A 24,346-nucleotide genomic window follows, 5' to 3' on the forward strand; every position below is an offset into this window, starting at 1 on the left:
GCTTCCCATTTTTATTCCCTGCTTTCCCTTCTTAGCAAACACCTCTTCTCTGTCTCTGCCCACCAAACCTGAGAGGCTGCTAAAGCTCACTCAGCAACACTTCCCACATTTGTAAAACGGCACATTTCTAGTAATTTGGGGTATTCTGCCTATTCAAACCCCAAATCTGGACATATCCACCACAGCAGACCCCCAAAACCTCCACATTTCCAGTTCCTCTGACTGCCCTCTCCATACCCCCACCCCTGTCCCTCCCAGCAGGGACCGGCCCTGGTTGCAAGCAGGATGACAGCAACCTGCACTCCTTGTTAGTTTTTACTTTCAACTTTAAAGCTTAATTATAATGATTTTGAGTTCAATGTGAAAAGAAACAGTATCTGGCACATCTCCCAGTGTGTGTTGTGCACATAACGCTTATAATTAGCCACAGACAGGACACATCTGCTCAAACAACACAAGTCGTGTGCAGCTCTCGCTTACAGAAGCACCACCAGGCCCCAAAAGTTCGACCCTACTGCCCACCTCGTGTCTGCATCTGCTCCAAGGATCACCAGTGGCCAGATCCTTCACCTTACTGAAGACACCTCAAGTTCCCAAAGGTGGCTACAAGCCTAGGAACAGCTTTCCCCTGTGAGGTTGTCAAATCCCTCCTCTAGGCAGCTGCCTAGACGATTTGCCACTGAAAGCTGTCTTGGGCTGAGACCTTCTCTCTGGGAAAACCCTCCAGCTTCAGAGCAGGAGTGCTGAAGGTCTTCAGACTGCTTTATACCTAAACTCAATTAGATGACCTTTAAAAGTCCTTTCCAACTCAAACTATCCTATGATTCCATGTTTTCCACAATGCTAGCCAGCTGCAGCTCCTCACCGTATCCACTCTTCCAGCAGCACTTATTCTGGAGCAGCATAGAAGCACCCTGGAAAAACCACCTTGCACTGCCACACCCCAGGGCTTGGGGGGGGGTGTCTCCTCCTCACCTTTTCTTGACCAAGGGGATTGACTCAGAGCTTGTTTTTGAACTGTTTCCTACCTAGGATGAAACAAACTAACACATCTCACCTGTCAGTAATGAGCAGCAGCCCTGTTTGCAGCTCTATTAATAGCAGGAGCTGACGTTTTACTCTCTCACATGCTATCTGAAAATAATCACTGCTGCAAAGATAAACACAGACCCTGACAGCTACAACTCTCCCTACCCTTTCAGATACTCATCTTGTGGCAGCATCTCTCTCTCTGCCTTCACCCTCATTTGCAGTCCACCTGCCAAGCCATCACTATGGTCATCCAAAGCCCTTCCAGCTCTCCAAGATCTGTTCTTCATGGATGTCTTGCATGTAAATAGAGCTGCCCTGTGAACAGCACTCTGAAGCACTGGAGGTACCTTCCAGAGGCACGAGCTGTTCCCAGCCAAACACCAAGCCTCTTTGCAGCACTGTTCCTCGCTTCCTCAGGGCTGCCAACTGCAAAAGCGAGGAGAAGCAGCCATGGAAAACGCACCACCACCTTCCTTAGCTCTCTCCACTCCCTCAGCTTGCTGCCTCACCACATGACATCAGGAACTTACAGGTAAAAGACATAATAAAGGAAGAAACCTTTTTACAATGATGGTGTCATGAGGCACTGGAACAGGATGCCCAGAGAAGCTGTGGATGCCTCATCCCTGGCAGTGCTCAAGACCAGGTGGGATGGGGGCTTGAGCAACCAGGTCAAGTGAAGGTGTCCCTGCTCACAGCAGGGTATTGGAACTAGTTGGTCTTTGAAGGTCTCTTCCAACCCAAACTTCTATTAAAAAAACCCAACACCTTGCAATACAGGCACCTACGAGAAAGGCACAAAATGGCTGTGATGTATGTAACAAGGAACATGATTTTGGGTTGTTCATCCTTCACAGCAAGGTCAGACATGGTTCCTCAGCTGATGGTACCCAGGACCTGAAAGCACACAAGATGGCAGTGTCTTTCTGCTCTAAATTTAAGGATGATTCCCAGCTTTTGAAGACCAAAAGAGAGCATTCTTCTAATCCACCCACTCATCTCCCACAGCACAGGCTGCCCTCAGGCTCCACACACTGCTGCTGGTGCCGCACCCCAAGGACTTCCCTGGAGCAGTGGTGGCACACTGGCTACTTATTCCCCACTCCTGTCAAGGAGGACATGCCATGCAATTATCTGGCTGTGCCTGCAAACCTGCACTCCCACCCTCCTCCACTGTCATGAGCTGCACAGCTCTCCCCCACACAGCCGACGAGGATGGATGGTGGGTGAAAATAAATTCATTTATTTTTGCTGCAAATTCTTCTACACCTTTTGATGAATAAAAGGACAGTGGGTGGATGGGTGGAAAGACTGGAGCCAAAAGCAATAGCAGAGAGTACTGCTAGAAGAGAGGGGAACAGAGAGACATCAGCCTTTCCCACCAGCCTGAGTCCTACATGACTGACAATAGCAGGTTCCTACACCTTTCCTAAGGCACTCAGCACTCAAGGACCACTACCCCAAACTCCAGAATTTAACAGCAGTGTGTTGCTCTGAAAAAGCAAAGCTCTGTCTTCCAGGTAGGTACTTTTCAAATCCTTTGTTTCCTAGAAAATTCTAGTATTCCCACATGAACAGGCAAAGCTCTGCTTCTTCAAAACATCCTTAACTCACAATTGGGTCCTCCCTAGTGCCAGCACCTACACACTGAGGGGTGACTCTTCTCAGGGCTGGAGAGGGGACGGATCAGCTCCTGCAGCCACCAACGACTGTTGGTGCTAATTTTGCACGAATGCATCCCTGTGGGAAGAAGTTTTCCTTGGAAGTATGTATGAAAGGCCCAGCCTTCTCTCTCTTTCTTCAGAGGTGGCACTACTATCTCCTGCAGCAGAGCTGTTATTAATTCTCAGAGGCTTATTTGTGGAACATAATTTCCAGACGGACACGCAACTTCTCAAGGCAATATCCCTTCAAGCACTGACTGTGACTTTCAGTTCTGCTTTGGCATGTCACAGCGACACAAGTATAAGCAATTCCCCTCTCGGCTCAAAGCTGTCCCAGGTGATGCCCTTGGAGCACCCTCCAGATGAAGTGGACTAGCAGAGATGCTCAGCAGTTACCATCACCACTGCTGGGAATGCACCAGGCAAGCACCAGCTCCTCTGCATGCTTACAGCAGAGCCAGGAAAGCATCCAAGGACTGGCCACCGTGAAAAAAGGAAGCTGATAGTAAGAGCAACTCTTTTGGAGGCCAGGCCTTCCAAAATTAAAAACAGGAACCTGCATCCCTGGCAGAGATGTGACATGCAGATGTGAGCTCTGGGATGGGGAGGGAGGCTGCCCACAGGCTCAGTGTGTGTCTTCAGGGCTTTGCTGGGAGAAGCAGCATCCTGCACAAGGCAAACATCTCTCTCCTACATTTCCCTCAGGCTTCTACGAAGGGGCAAAAGGGGGGAAAAAAAAAATCAAAACACCAAAAAACTCAAATTCATCCCCATGCTTTCCATAGGACAAGATCTGCAATTGCCTGTGTCCCTTGTTCTTAATATACCTACATAAAGGCTTCCCAAAAGTGACAGCCTTGCTGATCCCAGAGATCCGAATGCCCCTGACTCCTCCCTGCAACCTGCTGACGTTCTGTGGCACAGCCTGGTGTGATACCTCTGCATGGAAACACTGGGACACAGGAAATGCAACATGCTGTCCCATCATGAAGCTTTAAATATTTGCCCTTGGAGTCACTTATTCAGCCTCCTGTGCCATCTCTTGATGTGATTTTGGCCAGAGCAGCAGCCCTTTGAGCCAAGCAGGGATGATTCAAGCAGGGCAGTACAGAAGGAACCAGGGGATCCTGCACTGGACACAGTGCAGTGCCATTATTACCTATTTACAGATAACCCATTAAAAAGCCCTGAAGTTCAGTGTCTGGCCTCTCCTCCTGCCAGCACTATTTATATACATCACTGTCAGTGAGACAGACTGTGAGTGGCAGCAAGTGGACAGAGTCCCCAGCCCAAAGCTGGCTGTGCCGTGGCTGTGTGTGGCTGATGCCATTTAAATCCCTGCCCTTTTATCCTGTCTGGGTTTTGAAGAGGGAGCAGAAGAAGCACTGAGCACTTGAGGCAACTCTCCCTCCTCCTTCCCCTCCATCCTTGGTGAAATGCAGGGCAGACCAGCCGAGTTAAATCAACATCAAGGGAGAAAAGAGGTTCTTCCAGGGACAGCTTGGCTGCTGTGATGTGAATGCTGCCAGCAGGAGGAGTTTGGGGCATGGACGTGGCACAGCGGCTGCCACCCAGCCAGACATGGGTAGCCTGAGCACAGGGACTAACCAAGGACAGGCAACAGCTGTCCCTGCCACTGACTGCAGCTGCTCAGCTAGCCAGGATGGGGAGGGATTTATGTCTGTGTTTATGAGGTATCCCATTATCCCATTATCTCTCCTTACCTCCATCTTTCCCGTGTGTTGAGTTTCTCTCCTTTCCACCTTTCTAGTTTCCCTTGGCTTCAAGCAGGGCTGCATGGCAGCTCCCACAAGTTCTGCTAATAACTCTACACTTGACTTCAGTTAAAGGCATTCCTGGAGGGCTCCTACAAAATAATGGCATTTCAGTGCAGTTTATGTCTACGGAAACTGGGTGAGATGCGAGAGACCCCGACTCCAACACTCCTGACGTGCACAAGCATCCCAGTGCACCACACAAGGCCCAGGCATAGGGGAACAAAAAATGTCAGGGACACAGGAATTATTCATGCATGAAATTAGAAATGCTGTGAGACTCCTTCCTCCTCGTAAATAACTCCACATAACCTACCATGCAGGACTTATTGCCCTGTTATAAACAATTCCCTGCTGGAAGAGCACAGGGCAGTGCATCTATATGCCAAGGGTGGGTGACATCCCTTGATTCATGGGGCATTTGGGCAGCAGGCGATGAGATCACCTACACAGCATGAAGAGAGATGGAGGATTTGGTTCTGAGCAACCAGTTCATCTACTTCTCCATATGCCTTCTTTTCCATCCTGGTTACCTTTCACCTGTGTTGTAACCGAGGGCTGAAGCTACTTGCAACAACCCCTAAGCTCAGGCAAAGCCTCCAGAGCTGCAAGCAGCAGGGAATCAGTGGGATGACAGCGACATCCAGCATTTGACCATATGTCCATGGAACCACATTAGCTACCAGAAAACACTGTGACCACATTCTGCCACAACAATGGGTCTCAAACTGTCCCAGGAGACAAGAATTCAGAGGTGGCCTCTGCATCTGATAAACCTGAGCATAAAATGAGAGACCAGGCAATGAGATTTTGGACTGCAGGCAACAGCTGGCCTAGACATCTGTGCAAACCCAAACCCATATTTGTATTCAGACTGGTATATGCTGTAACGTGCCAGTGCTGATAAACCTGCAGCAGCAGCACATGCTGTACAGGTGACGGTCCCACTGGGGGGTTTTGCTGCAGCCCACGTTCACCTTCACCTGGGGATGGAAAGGGTGGTGGGGTTGCAATTCAGAATAACAGTATGAGAACTGACTTTCATCAGTGCTTGCTCCGCAATTCCTGATGGAGCTGATCCTTCCTCAAAAGCACCCAACTACTGTACCACAGGTATTCTATTTTGGGGTGTCAAAGCCCCCAGAAAACCCCTAAGATGTTGATGGCTAGCTATAGTTTACTTTCACTCTAATATTTTGACAGAAGAAAATAAAACCCACATTCTGCAGCAAAGGGACTTCAGGAAGTGGCCAGGTTTGGTTCTAAACAGCATCTCCTGCTGTCACTGCTGGGGACATAACCTAGCAGGCATTCTAATCTTCTTAAAACCTTTGCTTTAAACCTCACTCTGTTCCTTTGAAATACCTCTATGACAGTTCCTGCCCACACACCTCACCCTGCAAAGCTTTGCGGGGGCCCAGGCTGGACGTCTGGATCAATGCAAGCTGTTAGTGGCCATGCCCCCCATGTCAGCACTTCACTGGTTGATTTTTCAAACAGGCTCCAGTCCCCCAGGGCCCAGAGTGTCACTGTGTGTGACAGCACCGGGGGGGAGCTCAGCAAAGCCCCAGGAAGGGCTCAGCACAGCGCAGGAACAGGCTTTTGATGAGACAGCTAGAAATCCAGGCGGTGCCGCAGATGGGATAAAGACAGCCCTTCCAGCACATTTCAGAGGGTGCTATATTAAGAAGTGTAACAGCAGGCCTTTAAAACCTTCTATCAGGCTCTTTTTGCTGGCCATGCTGCACCTTGAAAAGCAAAGACTGTAATAAAGCCAACGTATAACAAGTGTTCAAGAAAAAACTGCAGAAGCAGTTGTGGGGGATTAGAAATTGCCTGGTTATCTGGACAGATTTAGCCTGGCCCATCTCTCTGCTGCTGAAAAGAAGGACACAACACCGAGAAAGGAGATACAAAACCACTGAGGTAGTGACCAGGGCTCTACCTGCTGCTGGGTCATCAAGGGAGAGTACAGATTGAGAAACCAGGCACTGCCTGTGGGTTTGGCATGTGAGCAATTGTTATCAATAAGCAAAGAATTAAATAGCTTAAAGGAGTGAATAAAGACTAGAATATGTGATTTTGGCCCGGCATTGTCCCCAGGGCTGACTGGATGACGAGTCCCAGCGCAATGGAGCTGGCTCAGCAGAACAGACTGGTCTGCACAAATGGGAAAAACCAGGAAAAAGTATTTAAACTACTTTCAGAGTAGATGCTCCCTCATGCATGCAAAATCCACATTAAGCCTATCAACTGCAGAGTCAGACCTTAACTAAACCAATGCTTTATATTTTAGACTAGTTTTTAGTTAGAAGTTTAAAGGAAAAAGGAAATCAAGCCCTTCTGCCAGCTTTGATAGCCTGGGTCCTGCCAGCTCCAAAAGACTGATGTGACAATTAGCTCCTCGTTAGTGAAATTAGTTTATAAGATGAAATGTGCTGCTGGTTGTGTTTTAAGCCAGCTCCTTAAAAGGACATTGTTAAGGCTCAGTTTCCATCTTCTACATCAATCTTTCACTACCTGAGTTTATTGTTTTCAAAAGGTACTGAGTTCACCTTACAGCAATTTCCACTTGCAAACACTGAAAAAACTGGAAAACCTACAATTAGTAGATGTTCTAGAATTCATTATTTGCGGGTTGACTTTTCCTTTATACGCTTTACTGTAAAAAGGGATAGAGCAATAACCATTGAATGTCTTCCTTTAGCTTAGCAGTTGGCCTAGCCATAAATCATGCAGGGAAAACGGATAGAATCGATCTGATTTTCACCATCCATCATTACTTGTCTGCTCTAAATTTAGCCAAGACTCCCTTTATTCAACAGAAGTGCCTGTATCTACACAGGTATTGCACCAAATGCTTCACAGCAAAGAGAGAAACTAAGGTTTGTTTACTTAAGGTTAAATAATAAGCACAATTCTGAGCTCTACAAAGATTTCCAAGGAGTTTTATGCTGCTCTGAAGTCAACCAGCTTTAAGGTGAGTCATGTTCTGGGAGAGCCCCTCTTCTGCAAAAGATCACAGCAAAAGCCTAGAGCTCACTGAAACCAGCTACTTTCAGTCAGGAACAAGGTAGGCAAGATGAATTGCACCCAAGATGTAGGTTCATACTTAAGATATGGCATAATGGTGCACTAGGACAGAATAACATCTGTGCATGCAAACTCTTTAAATCACTCAAAAACAAGGCTGAGAGGTGCCTCCCCTCCCAATAGCATGAGGTGAGGCAAAGAGAGCAACTAAAAACATTTGCATACTTAAAAAGTGACAGACAAACCCTGAAAGACAACAAATCAAACTTCCCCCACCCAAAATCAAAACACAGCCCCAAACAGGACTACATTGCATAGATTACTCTTAGGGGCATCAGCATAGCAGAGTTGGGAATAGCCCACCCCTGGCAGGTAACTGACTGCATTTTGTAGCATGTAATCCCAATGCACAGGACTGGAATCCCCAAGTGCTCGGGCAGATGCTGGCTGGTTCTGCAAACACCCCCAAATCTACATCTGCAAGGCAGACAAGTGACAGAAAAGGCCAAAAGCACAACATTCAGCTGTGAGTTGGGTAAAGTCGTGTGCATATATTCAGCCAAACCATGCTGTACAGCATATTTCAGTGGTTCTGAACATGTTTTTTCCCCCCTTAGCACATTCCTGTTACCCTCATGAGCCTCTGAATGGGAGCTTTCCTACCACAGCAGCCAATGAGCGACAATGACGAAGAGCAGTGAGCAATATTTCTGGTGCAGAAACACCGAGCAGAAAAGTCTCAGACCCTCAGGGCAGCTCCTCCACTTTCCTCCCTAGGGTGTGCTGGGAATTGCCAGGCAGGGACTGCACTTCACCAAACCCTGCATGGCAAAGAGAAGCCACCATAATACTCTCCTAATACCAATGACAGATACGGCGCTGCTGCATTCAAAGCCTTTCCTTCTCCAGATTACATGAGTTTCACAAGAATCCTACCTTGTTACTAACACAATGAATCAAACCTCCCTGACCTCTAACTTTCCATTGTATTAATAATCTGCAGGAGTGAAATAGCAGTCACAAGGAGTTATATTTCCTCTGAAACCACAGTAAAGAATTTATTACTCAACACAGAGGAAGACATAAGAAAAAAATAAAAGGCTCAGGGCACAGATTTGGTACTAACTACAGTCTGAAGTCAGGTAGTGCATGGCTTGATCTCCTTGAGTCTATTGCAAAGAATAAATATTTCTTCCTATTTCTAGCACAACAGCTTGAAGTGGTACTGCACACATACCCTTCCCAGAGCACAGGCATCCAACCAGGACACCAGTTATCATCACTTGGGATCAACCCATCCCATGGTATCAAAGCATGTGAATAGTCACCAGCTGCTGCACCAAGATGAGCCTCCCAAATCCATTGCAATGGACTGGGAAGAGCTCAAGAGTTGAGGAGTGAGGGTGGCACTGAAGGACGTCTCAACCTCTGTCCTCCACAGCCACTCATCAAAAGTGTTCATTTGGACACTTCTCAATGAAACCAATCCTGCCTGACCTGTCCTGGTCAAACCTATTCCCCTAACCTCTGGGTAAGGAGCAGGTGGCTAAATAATAAGGAAACTGAAATGATAATAAAGCTGCTAAGGAGAATCAGCCTCTCTGCCCTGCTGCCATTGAGGTGGCACATTGTCTCTGCAGAGATGCTCATCCTGGCATGGAAGATGATGGAAAAAAGAAAAGCAAGGCCTTTCCCTTTGAACAGTGCTCTGACATGCACTTCTGACATCCAAGGCTAGAGGTAGCAACAGGACTAATGCAATTCTTGACCCATATAAATAAATGAATAAATAACTACCAGACCACTCTGGAAGCAAAACTTCATAGTATCCCTGAAGTGCTTTTAACACCATCATGCTTCTAACACTGGAGGCCTTCCTAAAGCAATGACTCTCTCCCTACAACAGGCCAACAAGTCCATCCTACTTGGGAAGAGCAGGGAAGGAAGTACTTTCTCCTCCACACCCTGAGGTGCTCTCCAGTGCTGCTGTGGGGCTGAACCTGATCCACCATCAGCTGCAGGCACCTCCTGGTATCTGCACCTTCCCACATCTCCAACCCAACCCTCAGCCAGGTGGGTGCTGACTCCAATGACCAGGCAGAATCAGCAGACAGAGGTACCACTGCGTTCTCATCCATGCTGTGCTTGTAAAGCCTGGTTGCAGGAGATGCTGAGCCCTCCTGTGAGGGTGTCTTGGGGTCTTCAGCCCTTCTGAGGTAACTGGGGTGTTGGGACAGCCAGGACTCCCAGGGACACTACTGCAATGAGTGCTCTCTCCTTGAAAATAAGCACAGGTTTTTTTCCAGCAGGAGAAGCCTGTGAAGGCAGCCTACAATCCTTCAGGGACCACCTCCCCATGGCCACCCCACTGCAGCTCCCACTGTAATGAACACCTTGCTTGCCTGCAGCCCTCTTACTTCTCCACATTTACAGTGAATATTTAATCTCTGGGGGGCTGTTATATTTATACCTAACTCAGCCAAACAAAGCCCTGGTGTAAAGTTGCTCCAGAGTGCCCCACGTGTGTATGCCAGGGTAAAGCTGGAGCCCTACACAGCAAGGAGGGCAAACTCTGGGTCAAGACTTCACCTCCTGTCACAAGTCATAGAATCCTACAGTGGTTTGGGTTGGAAGGGACCATAAGGATTATGTAGTTCCAATTCCCTGCCATGGGAAGAAATACCTTTCAATAGGTCAGGGTGCAGATCCCAGCAAGGCCTCCCAAGCAGCACAAACCTCCATCACCATACATTGCTTCAATCTTTAACTCTCAGCAAACCAGTGGCAATGCCCCACGTAAAGCCAGAGCCCTGCTATGGTGCAGAAAAACACATACCTGGATGCCCACTCTTGTTAAAATCAACACATTTCTATATCCCTCTCCCATCACAACAAAACCAACATGGCTTGGGTATAATTCTACTCAACTCCACCACTCCAGACTGAAACTAGCACATTTATTTAACGTGGCAGTGTAAGAAAATTCTACATCCATAAATACATGAACATCTGTCAGGCTGGGCACAGACAATGGACCTGTTGTGGATGATGCATTAGCAGAAAATGAAAATTACATGTGCAAATCTCTACATCTCTAAAATTAAAAAACGGAAAAAAACCACTTTGCCACGTGTTCAGACTACCATGCCAGACCAATCAGGTCAAAACATCCTTACAAAAGCTTAATCCAAGATCTCCTGTGATATCCATCTATCACCACCTTACACTTCACATCCACACGAATGGGGTTCCTTGGAGCCCCAGCCTCAATGTCAGTCACAAGAGCCAGTGATTTGAAAGACATCTGTAAAATAAATTAATGGAGTGAGTAGGTAACAGGTCACATCTCATTCCATTGGGAAGACATACGGGAAATGAAGGGCAGGCTGTTCAGGGCTAGTGAAAGCAGATACTTTAATGCCGTGCACCATCAGACTGTGCCAAGCTCATTCACCAAGGATCTGTGGAAGGGGGATCAACTTACGAACACGAGCAGCGCTACAGCAAGAAGAGGTGCAAGTCCACACAAATCTGGGTAGAAATGCAGTATTTTGAAGATCTGTTGGATTTTCTCAGGTACAAAGACAACACTAAATGCCCTGTACCCAATGCTAAGACAGGGCAGAATGAATGTATCTAAGAGCAGGTTCACAGCTACAAGTCCTTTCCAATGCACCAGTATTCCCTAAAACATCATAAATTCATCTTGCAGGCAGCTGACAGCACACACAGCAAACCCCACCATTTTACTCCACCACTGCACTTTCCATTTATGTCACGGGTCTCCACTAAATATCCAAAGAGCACTTGGACCTATACTGAATGATGCCCCTAAGTAATACACTCAACTCCCAGCAAGAGACAAGGGATTTCAGACCATGATTAAGTTAAAGCAAATGCTCCACTGAATCTTTAAGCCAAACTGTCCCAAGAGTTCAGTCTCAGTGAATATGGGGGGTTATGTAAGATTTTTTTTTTAAATTTCACTGAAATCCTCTTTAGCTGAGTTATCCATGAAAAATGTTCCCACTTCTCAAGAATCCTTGCAGATGCTTTGATGTTTTTCAGGCTACTGATGGCTAAAAAAAAGCCCCGTAAAACCTGATGATGGCTTATTCCCAAATGAAAATCACTGTCCGAGAGGCACAGCTTGATGTTATCCCCTGAACACTGGCTGGTTCTGAAACCACACCAGACGTAGGATTTTCATAGCCATTAAGTGAATCTAATTCACTTTACAGGCAGCAAAAGCTTGAAAAGGTGTTTTACAAATACCCCTTTTAAAGAGTTTGGATTTTAAAAAAAATCTCTCATTAGCATCCCTATTGTACAACAACTTACTCCCTGCTCACCTTCCCCCTTTAACAAATCCCACACTAACAATGTAATTCCAACAAGGAGGACTTTACTAGCCAGGGATCGGCCATGCTTTTATTGCTATTTCTAGCTAACAATCATCTGAATTGCTTAGCACTTAGAAATGGCAGGTGCTCCAAACCAGGCTGTTTTCTAAAGCTTCTCTTTGCAGTTCTACTACTTAACATTATTTTAAATTGAAAGACTACAGATTTAGGTCTTCCCTAGATTCCCACTAGAAGTGTTACACAGTGTTTCTGATGCTGTTATCTAGTTCCAGGGAGGATGAACAGATTTGGAACCTCCAAAAAAAGAACAAAAAGCCCTGATCTCAGCAAATGAAGCGGTTTGGTTTGTTTTTTGTTTTTTTTTTTCATATTCTGGCTGCAATAATGATTTTATATATCCTGTTAAAATGGGAAGAATTAGGTTTATAGGAAAAATCATAGCAATAAAGATCAACAGATAATCTGGAAGTGATGTGGGTCAGATGCTCTAAAGAAGGTGTAAGAAATCCTGTTGTAGGCAGTTCATTTGCCTTTAGACAAAATGTTTTCCCCCCACACCATCGACAAGTGGGTTTTGTGCACTGACACACTGTTTTCAGCTTAGCAGACACAATATCCTCGTGCTGCTGACTTCTATTTATTTTCTCATCTTTGCTATTCTGAGTCTTCTACCAAAAAAAAAAAAATACTTGTACTCACCATGCAAAATATCTGAACAGTAAACTAAGAGAAAGAAAGTACATATATAATGAAATTAGGCAAAGGGACACAAATTTAAAAGTATAAGGGGAAGATCAGAGATACAAAGGGATGCTGTGTATGGGACCACCACTCATGGGAAATGCCAGAAGTGATGAATGAAGCCAGAACTAGACCAGATAAAAATCACTGGAGAATTCAACACAGGGCTGGACAATAAAGCCAATGAGAATTCAAAGGATACAAAATGCAAATATTGTAGTTTAACCCAAGACTGGAAATGTGGCATACAGAACTGCTGTAATAGGGGATGGACATGAGGAAAAAAATGAAAAAAAATACTTCAAGGAACCCCTATTGGTTCCCAGTAGCAGATGTTATTATCTGATAGTTGTTGAAACGAGTGTTGAATGCAAGGTGCACTGAGGAGCCACTAACAGCCAGACAGCTGGTCCACTGCCCCCCATTTCAATTAGCAGTGCTAGCACAGAGCCCAAGAGCTGCAACTGTAAAAAGCAAATAAACTTGCATGGCTGATGTTGGTTTCCAAGTCAGGCTTCGAGCACACTGGCAAGAGAGAGCGGGAGCAGCTTGTATAGCTATTACTGGTGATCGAGCATAAATCCAGGCAAGTAGCTTACTTAAAAATGCAGTTTTTGTCAACGCAAAACAATTTACACATTTGTCCTGGATTCACCAAAGCTGCAAAATGAAAGGCAGAGGAAAGGCAGGCTGGCACTAATCCCACACACAGCTCAGCCCCCAGTAAGGCTGGCCGGGACACCAGCACACTTCTCGGTCCTCCCTGGGATCACGGGCAATGTCCCAGCAGCCACGACTTCAGAGATGGAGCCCCCCAACACCACTTCTTCAACTACTACAGCGGTGTAAAATACCTAAATATGTAATTTAAACAGGGCCTGGGATCCAGGCAATCCCAGCACTGACTCAGTATAGATTTAATAGTGCCACGCAAAGAACAACAGAGGGACCTGCCTGAGGGGTAACAAACACTAACTGTATGATGGCTCTACCATAATCAGTATTTTTTAAGCATACACTTGGGTCTGACCTTTGCTTCTTAAGGAAGCCTGTAACAGAGCCAGCAGTTTCATTTTGGGCTGAAAAAAGCATTATACTCCCCACTAAACACAGACGCTTTCTTCTTCATAGTGAAAAAATGGAGAGGGAGTAGTGAATCAGCTTGATTTGGACCAAAACTATCCTCCCTTTTACTTTGCAGTTCCTGAACTGAAAAATCATTTTCTCATAAAACCTCTGGTTTTCAGTTTTGCCACTTGGATAAGTCATAGAAACAGCACATGAATTTTAAGTGACAAATATTACTTGCAAGTTATCATTTCAAGCAGGACACGCTGATGTGCAACTAATGCACTGTATTATTCTATTAGCATTTACACTGTTGCAAATCCAATTTTAAATAACCATATCTCGTGTAGCCACTTAAAAATACAACTGCAATATATGTTTCCCATTACCTATTTTGAAATGTCTCCTTTCACTCACAGAATCCTACTTTAAAGCAGAAGCCCAGCTTGGCACTAAACCATGGGAGACTCAGGTCTAAATTTTAGAATTATCCTGTAAGAAATAAATTTTTCAATTTTTGAAAGAAACACTCTTCAGTTATAGAAGACAGTGAATGATACTGTATATGCTGTCATAAATTGTTAATTGATTGCTGGGGTCCAGCAGGTCAATAGATGACTTAAAAGAATGGCTCAAAGCCATCTGTAACAGACACCACAGCTTGTACCTGGCTCTAACAAGACCACTATGAACTAATTTTTGAGGCACCCTTATTAAAGGACATGAGGCTTCATGGTGATTCCACTTGGCCCTTAGCAAAAAAAACAAAACCACACAAACAAACAAAGAAACCACCAAAAAGCCGAAACCGAAACCCTATTATTTGGTTACAAGGAATAGATTTGTAAATAGAAACTGGGTAAGACATGCTACTATCTTTAGATTCTCTTTAAGAATCCTTTCATTAGCCACCTGTCAGGACAACAAAATGATTCCTCAGCTTTCTACAGGGGAAAAAAAGAAATTGGAAAAAAAAATAATCTAAAAATACATTCAAAGCTCCCTGTTTCACTGATGCAGAAAGCAACAACAAAGGCTCGTACATCCCTCGGCTCATCACAGGACCAGATACCAGCAAAACACTCCAAGTCCCTCTCTTTACTGTAGACTGGAAGGGAGTAGAACCAAACATGTGATTATTTGTAACAGATCCCCAGCACTGCACTACCAAAAGAAAAGCATGCGCTTTCGGATACACCAGCAAACAATGCTGAGAGCTCCCGGAGGTCATGGACACCCTGACAGTTGTTCCCATCCAGAGTAATTAAATATGACCTGCCCAAATCAAGATCTCAGCCTACAAAAGGAATTTCAGAAATCCACTCTGAAATTTGGGGAGCTTTTGAATGGTTTGTCTTCTTAAAAATCAGGCCATCCATTTAGACTTTTACATGAAAACAGTATTTTTCAATGTGTTTAGAGGTCTTCAAGTAGACAGCAATGCCTAATGTTAATTTCTGAAGTATTCAGGCTGCTGGTCACGCACATTGGGAGGAACCAACCTGACCATAGACACTCTTGGATAACCCTAAGAGGCTGAATGTAATAAATTAATAATGTGTTTGGGAATAAGATTTTTCAGTTCATGCTCCTACATCCAAAATTCAGTGTCAAGAGGGGCTCAAAGCTTTAAACCTTTAAACTCTTGCCACTAGTTAGACACAGAATCTAAATTTAGGCTATTATGAAAATCTTAACCTGAAACAGACTTTTGGGTAATTGTTTTAAGTTTTGGTCATTCCTAAGAAAGCAAGAGAAAAAAGAAGAGCTGCTGAAAACCCTTTATAAGAGCAATACATTTGCATTTGAACTTGTGCTGAAAATTCTGGAGTCAGAAAATTTTTAGGTTTACTTACTAAGACAGTCATGAGAAATTGCATACAGCCATGCCAAAACCCATCCAACACTGGAGAAAACATTAAAAAAACTACTCAAAGCCAGAAAAAAAACACCCCAGACCACCTGATGTTCCTGCCTCCATGTTCATAGGTCCCAGTGTGGCTTGTTTGCTGGTCCTGAGAAGCTAACTGTGCCTAAAATACTACTAATGTTCAATTTACACAACTGGTTACTTCTTGTACTGAAGATTAATGACCAGCACTGGCACATACTGGAGATTTTAAACATCTGCAGGCAGAGCTTACGTTCAGGAGCGTCGTATCCACCCAGTCATGGTGACAGCTCAAACACCACTGCATTAACTGATGGTCAGTTTTTTTTTTTAGAGAGAATTTTCAAACAAGTGGACAAAAAAAAAAAAAAAGATTATGTTGCTCTGCAAAATTTACTATAAAATCTATTTTCTTCTAATTTTAACATGGGAGCGTGCCAAAGCTTGTGGATCTAAAGGAAGAGCTATTTTTGTGTTATGGATATGTGCATTGAGGAATGGGTTTGTGCACATGTTCCTGCTCCAGTGATAAATAAATAGAAAGGGAAGGCAGGCTGCAGCAGCTTGCCCATAAACATGCTTATCCCATCAGCATGGATGACACAGCCTGGAATCCACAGACTTCTCCCCTTTAGAGGCAGCTCCAGCTTTCCCATGTTGGCCTTTGTCTGGCAGTGCCACACTTCTACTCTGTACTACCCGAACCCCCCCGAAGTGGAAAAAAGTTAATAATAAAGGTTTTGTGGGGTAGAAAGACCCCGAAGGCTCTCCAGTGGGTTGAGCAGAGCTGCTCCATGTGGCTCAGCACTGCAAGGAACCCAGGCTGTGTCACCTCCAGATCTACACAGCACTTATCTTTAGGGCTGCAGGGTTGGGCTGGGACCTGGCAGAGCTGCCTGTGGCCAGGGCAGCCCTTGGTCAGCTCTGGGAATGCGGGATGGGGGTTCGGAGCTGGTGCCAGCAGCGCCGTGCCTTGCTCACTGTGCCCATGCTCCATGCTTGCGGGACGGGGCTGCCTCCAGATGGAAAAGCCAAGGCTCCAACGCAGCGAAATGAGGCAGCCACACGTGATAGAGTGCCAGTGTCAGATGAGGTGGGTTTTGAGAGGCAACTCAACTTTAAAGACATTTTACGTTATTCAAATGAAACCAAAATATTTCAGTCCATTGCTAACACTGGACAAAGCACATCCCTAATGCTTGGAAACACGAGTTGTTTTTCCTATTGCTTCCTGAGAAACTCTGCACTGGCAATGAGAGATCCCAAACCAGGAAGTTCCTGTGCTGCTAAATTGTAGAAACCCGAAAGCAACAGTGACACTTGCTGAGCAGAAGCATCTCTGACCATCCTCTGGCAGTAGGTCAGCTTTGGAAATACTTTCTGACAAAATACTTCACACTATAAAATAAATGAAAGGTCTGTAATCCTAATCTGGTAGGATCTTATACGGAGATTGCATCCCCTGAAGCACACTCATGGAATTGCAGAGAGATGCCAGCAGTGAAATGCTCACAGGACAGACCCACCTCTGCCTGAGGAGACCCTGAGGAGACGCCTGAGGAAACCTCTGTTCCCAGCAGTGGTGTGGAGCAGAGCTGGAAACACCCAGGCAGAGATAAGGACACAGCCTCTCCCATGGGTTTTCCAGCTCCCAGTCCCACTCTGAACTCCTCACTGACCTATGCAGTGTGTGGGAGAGGCACAAACGAAAATCCCAATACAGGACAGACAGCTCAGGGGTTTGGCAGATGCATCAGGCCAGGGCACTGCATAAGCCAGCAAGAAATTTTGAAGATAGGGATGCTTCAGATTCCAGCTGCCTCTTGGGCACTGGGAGTGGGGCAGGGCTCTCCAAAAACACATTCCTCCACTGGGAAGCAGCAGCCCTGAGCCTTCTCTGGCGTCAGGTAACTAAGCCCTTTCTTTGCAAAGCAAGGGCTGCTCTATTCTTTCCAAACAATGTTATCATTTGGCAGCTTCGCTCCTGCTTATCTGTCAGCCTGAGCATTACCCAGAATGTGGAAGAACTGGGCTCCATGGCCAACCCTCTGCCTGGGGGCTCAGTGGTGGAGAGAAACACTACCCCTGGCCCCCTCTCCCTGGGGCTTCCAAAGTGTTTGGGCATGACAGAGAAACCACAGCTCTGGGGCTGAGGATCTCCTCCCAAGGTAGACCCTGTATTTTCCCTGAACCCCAAAACTCACTGGTGCTCATCCCACAGCCTCTGCAGGGCTAAGCACCCACAGAGCAAGGTTAACAGGAACCACATGATTTATACCCAGCTGTTCACCTTGCAAACATCTGGGTTCAATCCCTCTGGCATTGAATCCACTGCCAACTGGCCTGATCCACAAGCAAAATGCAAATATTTGCTTGTTAACCAGACAAACATCCCACTGAACTCGAGGAACACCTCAAAAGGCAGGAGAAGCAAACAGGATCTTATCTCCTCACACCACAACTCTGGGTCCACTTCAACTGGTGTCCTTCTGGCAGAAGGACATGAAACCAAAACCTCTGCCAGGAAGGACAGGTCATCCCTCCATTGGGTTCGGCTGAGCCACCCAGGAGCAGCAGAAATTGAACCCTAACAAGCCATCCCCCAGCAGCCCCTCTTCCATAGGGCCTGTCCCCCAGGGGAAGTTGGGATTTCTGTGCAGGCATTACTTAATCTGCACCCTCATGTACTGGGAACAAAGGGCAGCAGGACAGGAAGGCTCTGCTCACCCCTGGATAGAGGCAGGAGAGCAGAGGCACCCATCCTGTCCCAGCATGAGGCAACCAGAGGCACCCACAGAGCAAGAGCTGCAGATGTGCAGTCACTGCTGAAAGCCACAGCCCTCAGCACAGTGAAGGTAATGTGACCTGACACCTCCTGCAGCAGCTACTCCAGCTTTGTCTGCTGCACTGGGCAAGGCAGATGCCCCAACGCTCCACCAGGTCCTGCAGCCTCAGCTCTCCAGGTTGCCCATCTGTGCTGTCTGTCCATCCTCCTCTGCAGCACTGGGCACTGCTATGCAGCCACCCAGTTTGTCACCAGTCCCTAAAACCCTGACAAAGGCCAGCTCCCACCACCACTAGGTCTTTGCACCAGCAGGACAGGTATGCACACCCCTCAGCAGACCCTGCTAGGACAGCCAGCAGTAGGAGACAACTCTTTAAACAACCACAGAAAGACAAACAAGTTCGTCACAAACCCCCAGCTCCACTTGCTTTGGAGAGCAGCGGTTTTGCTTTGGAGGCAAAGGAGTCCTGGTTTCCATCAGCACTCCAGCAGAGACCTCAGCCTCACAAGAATCTCTCTAACACACCAACCACTGCAAAAAATATACAACACAACCAACGGGGACAGAAGCTTGAAGAGACACTGTAAAATTGATTAGTCATCAAAATCATCAGACCATAAAACAAGCTCCAGCTGTGCTCCTCTTTTTTGCATAGATAAATGCAAAAGGCAAGGCTCTTATTTTAAAATGAATTCCTTTTTTTTTTGTTTACTAGAGCCTAAGTTACTCTGGTTGACAATTAAGCCCATTATCCAATTCCTTTCTTTTCCACCACCCCAGTGTCTTTTTTCATAGCCTTTGAAGAAGGAAAAAAAAAGTGGATTCCAATAAGTGCTATTTTAAAATGAAAAACGCAAGTTTACAAAGAGCTCAGGAAGGTGTTTGAACCATTCAACTGTCTGTTTTAAGACCCCAGCACAGGACTCAACACAATTCCTTTCACATTAAGAACAATTTCAAGTCACACCATTGTGTACAAGCTCCAAGTTAAGCACTGGACCAAACATTCTGGCAGACTCTTGGCATAAGTGTTGGAGGGCAAGAGAAAACAAAGATTTAAATTTTGGCTAGTGTACTTCTGCAGAATCACTGTCAGCACATATTTTTCAGTTCATACAAAATCTAGCAGAGGAAAATTAAAACCATAACTAACTTGGAGGTGAGCGGTTCAGATAAACTGCAGAAGAAAAACCCTAATACAATGTAACTCACGGAACTGTTCAACACTAATCATTAACCTGAGTGCTTAGGATATCCCATTGCAAACTGGATCCTTTCAGTTTGGTTTTAAAACTGACCCACAGGTTTTGCGGATGCTTTCACAAAACCAGCAAGAACAACTCATTTTAATAGTTAAAATATCCTCTCACGTAGATCCCTGCCTTACCAGAGGCTATTTGCTGTAGATGCTCTATACAACCGTACCCCAACCCTGAGCACCACAGGGAGCCCTCTGCAAACATGTTTTCGTGCCAGGGTACCATGGATTCCAAGGGCAAAACCTCACCAAAGCCACAACCAGCATCATGATCCAACACCTTAAGACCATGTCCCAGTTCTACCTTGGTGTTCATCACCCTAGGAAACAGGAATTCATAACCCCACCACAGAAATGCTCCCTTCCTCTAGTCTCCATGTTGGAAAAAAAAAATAAAAATTCAAGCAGGTAAACACAGATCCTCCAAAGAAGGAGCAGGAAGTTGCCTGGTTGTACTCCCAGCCAAAGCCAGGCCAAGTTGCAGTTACAGCAGGTTGGGTTTAATTCATCTAGTCAAGCTCTGGCCATCTCCAGCCTCTCTGTGCCCCTGTTCCTGCACCCCATTATCCTCACTGTGACCAGTTCTTCTTTTAACACCTCATTGAGAAAGCTCTCACTAATATCTCAGCTGCAGAAACACAACGAGCCCTTCTCATTCCCACTGCAACCATTTCTGCCTGGGTGCTAATTTGTAAACTATGCAAATAAAAGAAAAAGTTGGGGCTGGAATTTGTTTTATTGTCATTGTTCTGTCCTTTGGGTGGGATGGGCAATGCCAGAGTGGCTCATCACTGCCGCACAGCTTCATGGCACACAGACAGGCATCACTGAGGGTGCTGGTCCCAGCATGCAGAATCCTTCTCCTCCCCAGCCCCCAAAGCCTCTCTGGTCTTTATCCAATTATTACTCCAGCCAACTTGCTTAACACCACTATCATCAAGAACCTTTAACAAGCACCAACAATTCCATAAATCTGCTTTTTATGGCATGGCAGAAGCCTAATTACATGATTAAATTCTGTCAAAAATTACAGCCCACACACACTTGCAATTAGCCCTTTCAGGTACCAAATAAAAGCAATGCTAACATTTCAAAGACATGTTGGCAGCACAGTTGAGCAGGATTACATTACTGACCCTAAACAAATTGAGGGCATTACTCTTCCTTTGAGTCCTTTTCCTTTATTTTCTGTATCTGTTAATGTTATAAATACAGGCACTGCGACCACTTTGACCACACAAATCCTGAGCATTAATGAGCAAAGCAGCTCAAACACCTATTAACTCCATATTACATGTTCTTATTCTACTGGAGTCTCCTGCTACTTTCTCCAGCACAGTACCTTGCTGAACTTCACTACAGAGGTGCAGAGATGTTTTGCTATGAACCCTTTTATTTCTGTGACGCCACCTTTAATGAAGATTGAGCTTTTTAAATACAAGTCACAGATCACTTAATTTTTACAAAAACAAACCCTGTAAATGAAACAAACCCTATGTGTAATATGGGACAAAGACCTGGACAAGACACGCACAATAATGGAAAACGAAACCGAAAGCAAGCAATTCTAAGCTATTTCGGGATTTTCCTACCAGGAGGACCAACATTTTAGCAAGGTTACATTTAGCAAAATGTAACATTGCACGTTAAAAGTGAGGGAAAGTTTGTGGCCAGGGTACCACCTAGGAGTCCTCTTAAAGTGCCCGGAAGACATCTGTCACACCTGGGGATCCGCAATGATACAGCAAAAACACAGTCACATGAAAAAACAACACAGTAGATACCCAAGAAGAGAGCAGGTACTCCGAGAAGATGGGACTAAGGTGGGATACTGGCATCACCTTGCTCTCCCAGGTAATGCTCACCATTACCACCAAAAGCAAACCTCAAACCGCGAGTGACTGCCCAGGCATCCCCTTGCTCTGGTTCTCAACATGGGTGTGTGCCTACAAAAAGGGAAACGGCACCTCACAGGTTCTAAAGGGACTTTTTTTTTTTTTAAATTATCATATAAGGTATCTTTTATAGCTTAACCAGAAAATATCATAGTGAGATACTGTATTTTTAATTATATTCATACATGTAACAAACGGATGGATGCATATTACTGTCACTGAGGTGGCAACAGTCCTTTACATATCTGATCTGTGCCTCTTCCAAAACACCTACATTAAGGAATGTTCTTGAACAACATGGGAAAATGGGCACAGTAGCTAAAATGTGCTCCTCCATGCATTTGGGCTAAAAGGCCTTTCATCTCCCTCTCCTCCTGCTGTCAGAGCTAATACCAAGTTCAAGGAGCAAAGAAATACCAGTCTCAAGACATAAGGGCTGGGGTGGACCCAGCCTGCAGTGAATAACCTGCATTCTCCATCATCATTGTCCCCAAGCACCCACGCCCGAGTCCTTGGGCTGGCTGTGGGACCCGGCAGCGCTGTGGACAGAGGGTGCCTTGGATGACTAGGCACCTTGTGGGGGTAGTGAAAAAAAAACAAACCAAAAACAAACCAAGAAAAAAACCCCAGCCAAACCAAAACCAGAGGTGGCTTTGTGCCTAGTGTGGCTAAAGAGCTGCATTCTGGTGACTTTTGAGCTTGCTCAGTGCTGCTGACAGGAGGAAAAGGCACCAGCAGCAGGGAGCAGCCATGTTCCCCAGCAGGCTGGGAGAAGGAAGGCTCCCTCGGGGAATTTGTACTCACCTGGCGGTTTCATGTAATATTGCTCAATATCGGACATGTCCGTGTGCAGCGCACAATCGAGATAGTGCAGGATAACTTTTCTACTGAAGTAGTACCTCATGCCCATCAGAAAGATGGGCAAACAGCAGGTCAGCAGGAAGGACTTGGTCACAACAAAGCACATTACTATGGAGATAAGGAAGAGAAATAAACGACACCTGTCAGAAAAGAGAATTTAGTGTTGATTTCGGAATACAAACTCATTATAAAAATAAATAAATAAAACAATCACAGTCAAAATATACATTTGCAGTACACACACAATTCACGCTCTCGAGATTATCACGTTAAGGGACAGTGTATCGCGACAAGACAACCCGGAGAAGTTTATGGGGTCCTGGAAGGAGCCGGTGGGGGGGATGCCGCCACGCCACGGCAGGTCCCAGAGCCCCCCTGGAGTGGGGCCGTGGGGACCCCCAGGGCCCAGCACACCGCAGGCCCCCTTCACTCTCCCCGGCGAGGCCGGAACGCGGCCGGGCGGAGGAGCCGCGCTGCGGGCACCGCTCCGCAGCCATGTGTTCGCCACTGCGGCAGTGCTATTTCCATCAGCACCTACTCCCAGGGCAGCCACCCCGCCCGCCCCCATCCCGCCGGGCTGCCGAACACCTGGGGGGCTTCTGCGAGTGCCCCCCAGCCGGCGGCTCCCCCCCGGCATGGCCCCAGAGCTGCCGGCTGCGCCCCAACGCCTGCTGGGGGTCCCCCTCCAGCGCGAGGCCCCGTCCTCCCCGATGTCTGGGACACGGGGTGCGACCCTCCTGCAGCCACCGAGGGCAGGAGACCACCCCAAAGCGCGCCCGGTGCGGGGGGCACACATTATTAATCATTATTGGCACCGGGACGGGACACTTTGCGAGCGCAGTTTTGGGCACTGAACTCTAGGAGGTGAGGTGACCCCCCCCTCCTCGCCTCGGCCCTGCTGTAGGGGACACCCCCTCCTCACGCCGGGGGAGGGCTAAGGGGGGCTTTCACTGATGGGTCCGGCCGTCTCCAGGCAACGCCGGAACGCGGCTCGTCCCCCCCCTCTCCGGGCTGCGCGGGGGCGGCCAGTGCGCGGTGCGGGGCGCGCTCCCTCCCCTCCGCGCACCCCCCAGCCCCGCAATAACCATAAGGACGGAATCTACCCTCACCCCCGCGGCGACCTCCCCTTCAGCGCTCCCCACCCTTACAACCCCTGGTAGGGTCGCGCATCCCCCGGCGGCGCAAGGCTCCCATCCCGCTCCCATCCCGCCTGCCCCCGCCGCAGCGCTGCGGCTCCGCGGCCGCCCCGCACGATGCTGCGGCGCTCCCGCTCCCCGCACCGCCGCAGCGCGCCCGAACACCGGTCCCCGGCGCCTCCCGCCGCTCCGACCATTTTGTTTAGACCCACAGCCGGGGAATAAACCCGGCGACCCCCTCCCCCAAAAGGGAGCGGATACTCACCCGCCAGCAGCCCGTAGAGCAGCTGAGTGAGGGGCTGCTGCTTCAGCCCCCTGAACGCCGTGTTGGGGATCCGCTCCATGATCCCCTCGTAAAAGATGCGGCACACCACCTCCTGCTCGGAGGGGTGGAATTCGCGGATATAGACATTGTCGCGCCGGGGGTCTTCTTTTGGTGGGGTGAGGGGAGGTGGGGGGGAGGGAGTGGAGCCGGCCAAAGAGGGCCACATCTGGGAGGAGGAAACAATGATTGTGTCTTTTTTGGATCCCGGGATTGATTCATGATCTTCCGCCACAATCTTGGTCTCACAAACCATCTTGGGAGACAGACAATGCATGCAAACCGGCCGCGGGGAAGGGGCGAGGAGAAAAACGGGAGGGGGAGGTCAGAAAATTAAAAGAAAAAAATAATTAAAAAAAAAAAAAAAAAAAAAGGAAAAAGGGGAGGGGGAAGGAGCGGGGCGCGGAGCCGGGACGGAGACCCGCGGGCAGTAGGGCGCTGAGCTGCGCGGCCGGGCGGGACGGGAGGAAGGAGCCCCGCTGCATTTTGGAGAGGCATATATAGGGCGGGGGGGGCTTCG

General features: G+C 47.1%; 1 protein-coding gene across 2 annotated transcripts in view; it reads right to left on the reverse strand.

Moving 5' to 3' along the window:
• Positions 1 to 24,346, reverse strand: part of NAT8L (N-acetyltransferase 8 like) — a 35,117-nt gene extending 10,771 nt beyond the window's left edge. Inside the window, exons 1-2 of one of the 2 annotated variants that reach the window (XM_064653418.1) lie at positions 23,770 to 24,346; positions 22,312 to 22,476 (exon numbers count right to left, since the gene is read on the reverse strand). In XM_064653418.1, coding sequence (XP_064509488.1) covers positions 22,312 to 22,476; positions 23,770 to 24,103 — 499 coding nt within the window. In that variant the 5' untranslated portion in view covers positions 24,104 to 24,346. Of the gene's footprint in view, positions 1 to 22,311; positions 22,477 to 22,956; positions 23,286 to 23,769 lie in introns of those variants that run through there. The other variant, XM_064653419.1, reaches the window with a different exon arrangement.

Source organism: Pseudopipra pipra, chromosome 4 (assembly GCF_036250125.1).
Source record: "Pseudopipra pipra isolate bDixPip1 chromosome 4, bDixPip1.hap1, whole genome shotgun sequence".
In the NCBI taxonomy this organism is placed as follows: Eukaryota; Metazoa; Chordata; class Aves; order Passeriformes; family Pipridae; genus Pseudopipra; species Pseudopipra pipra.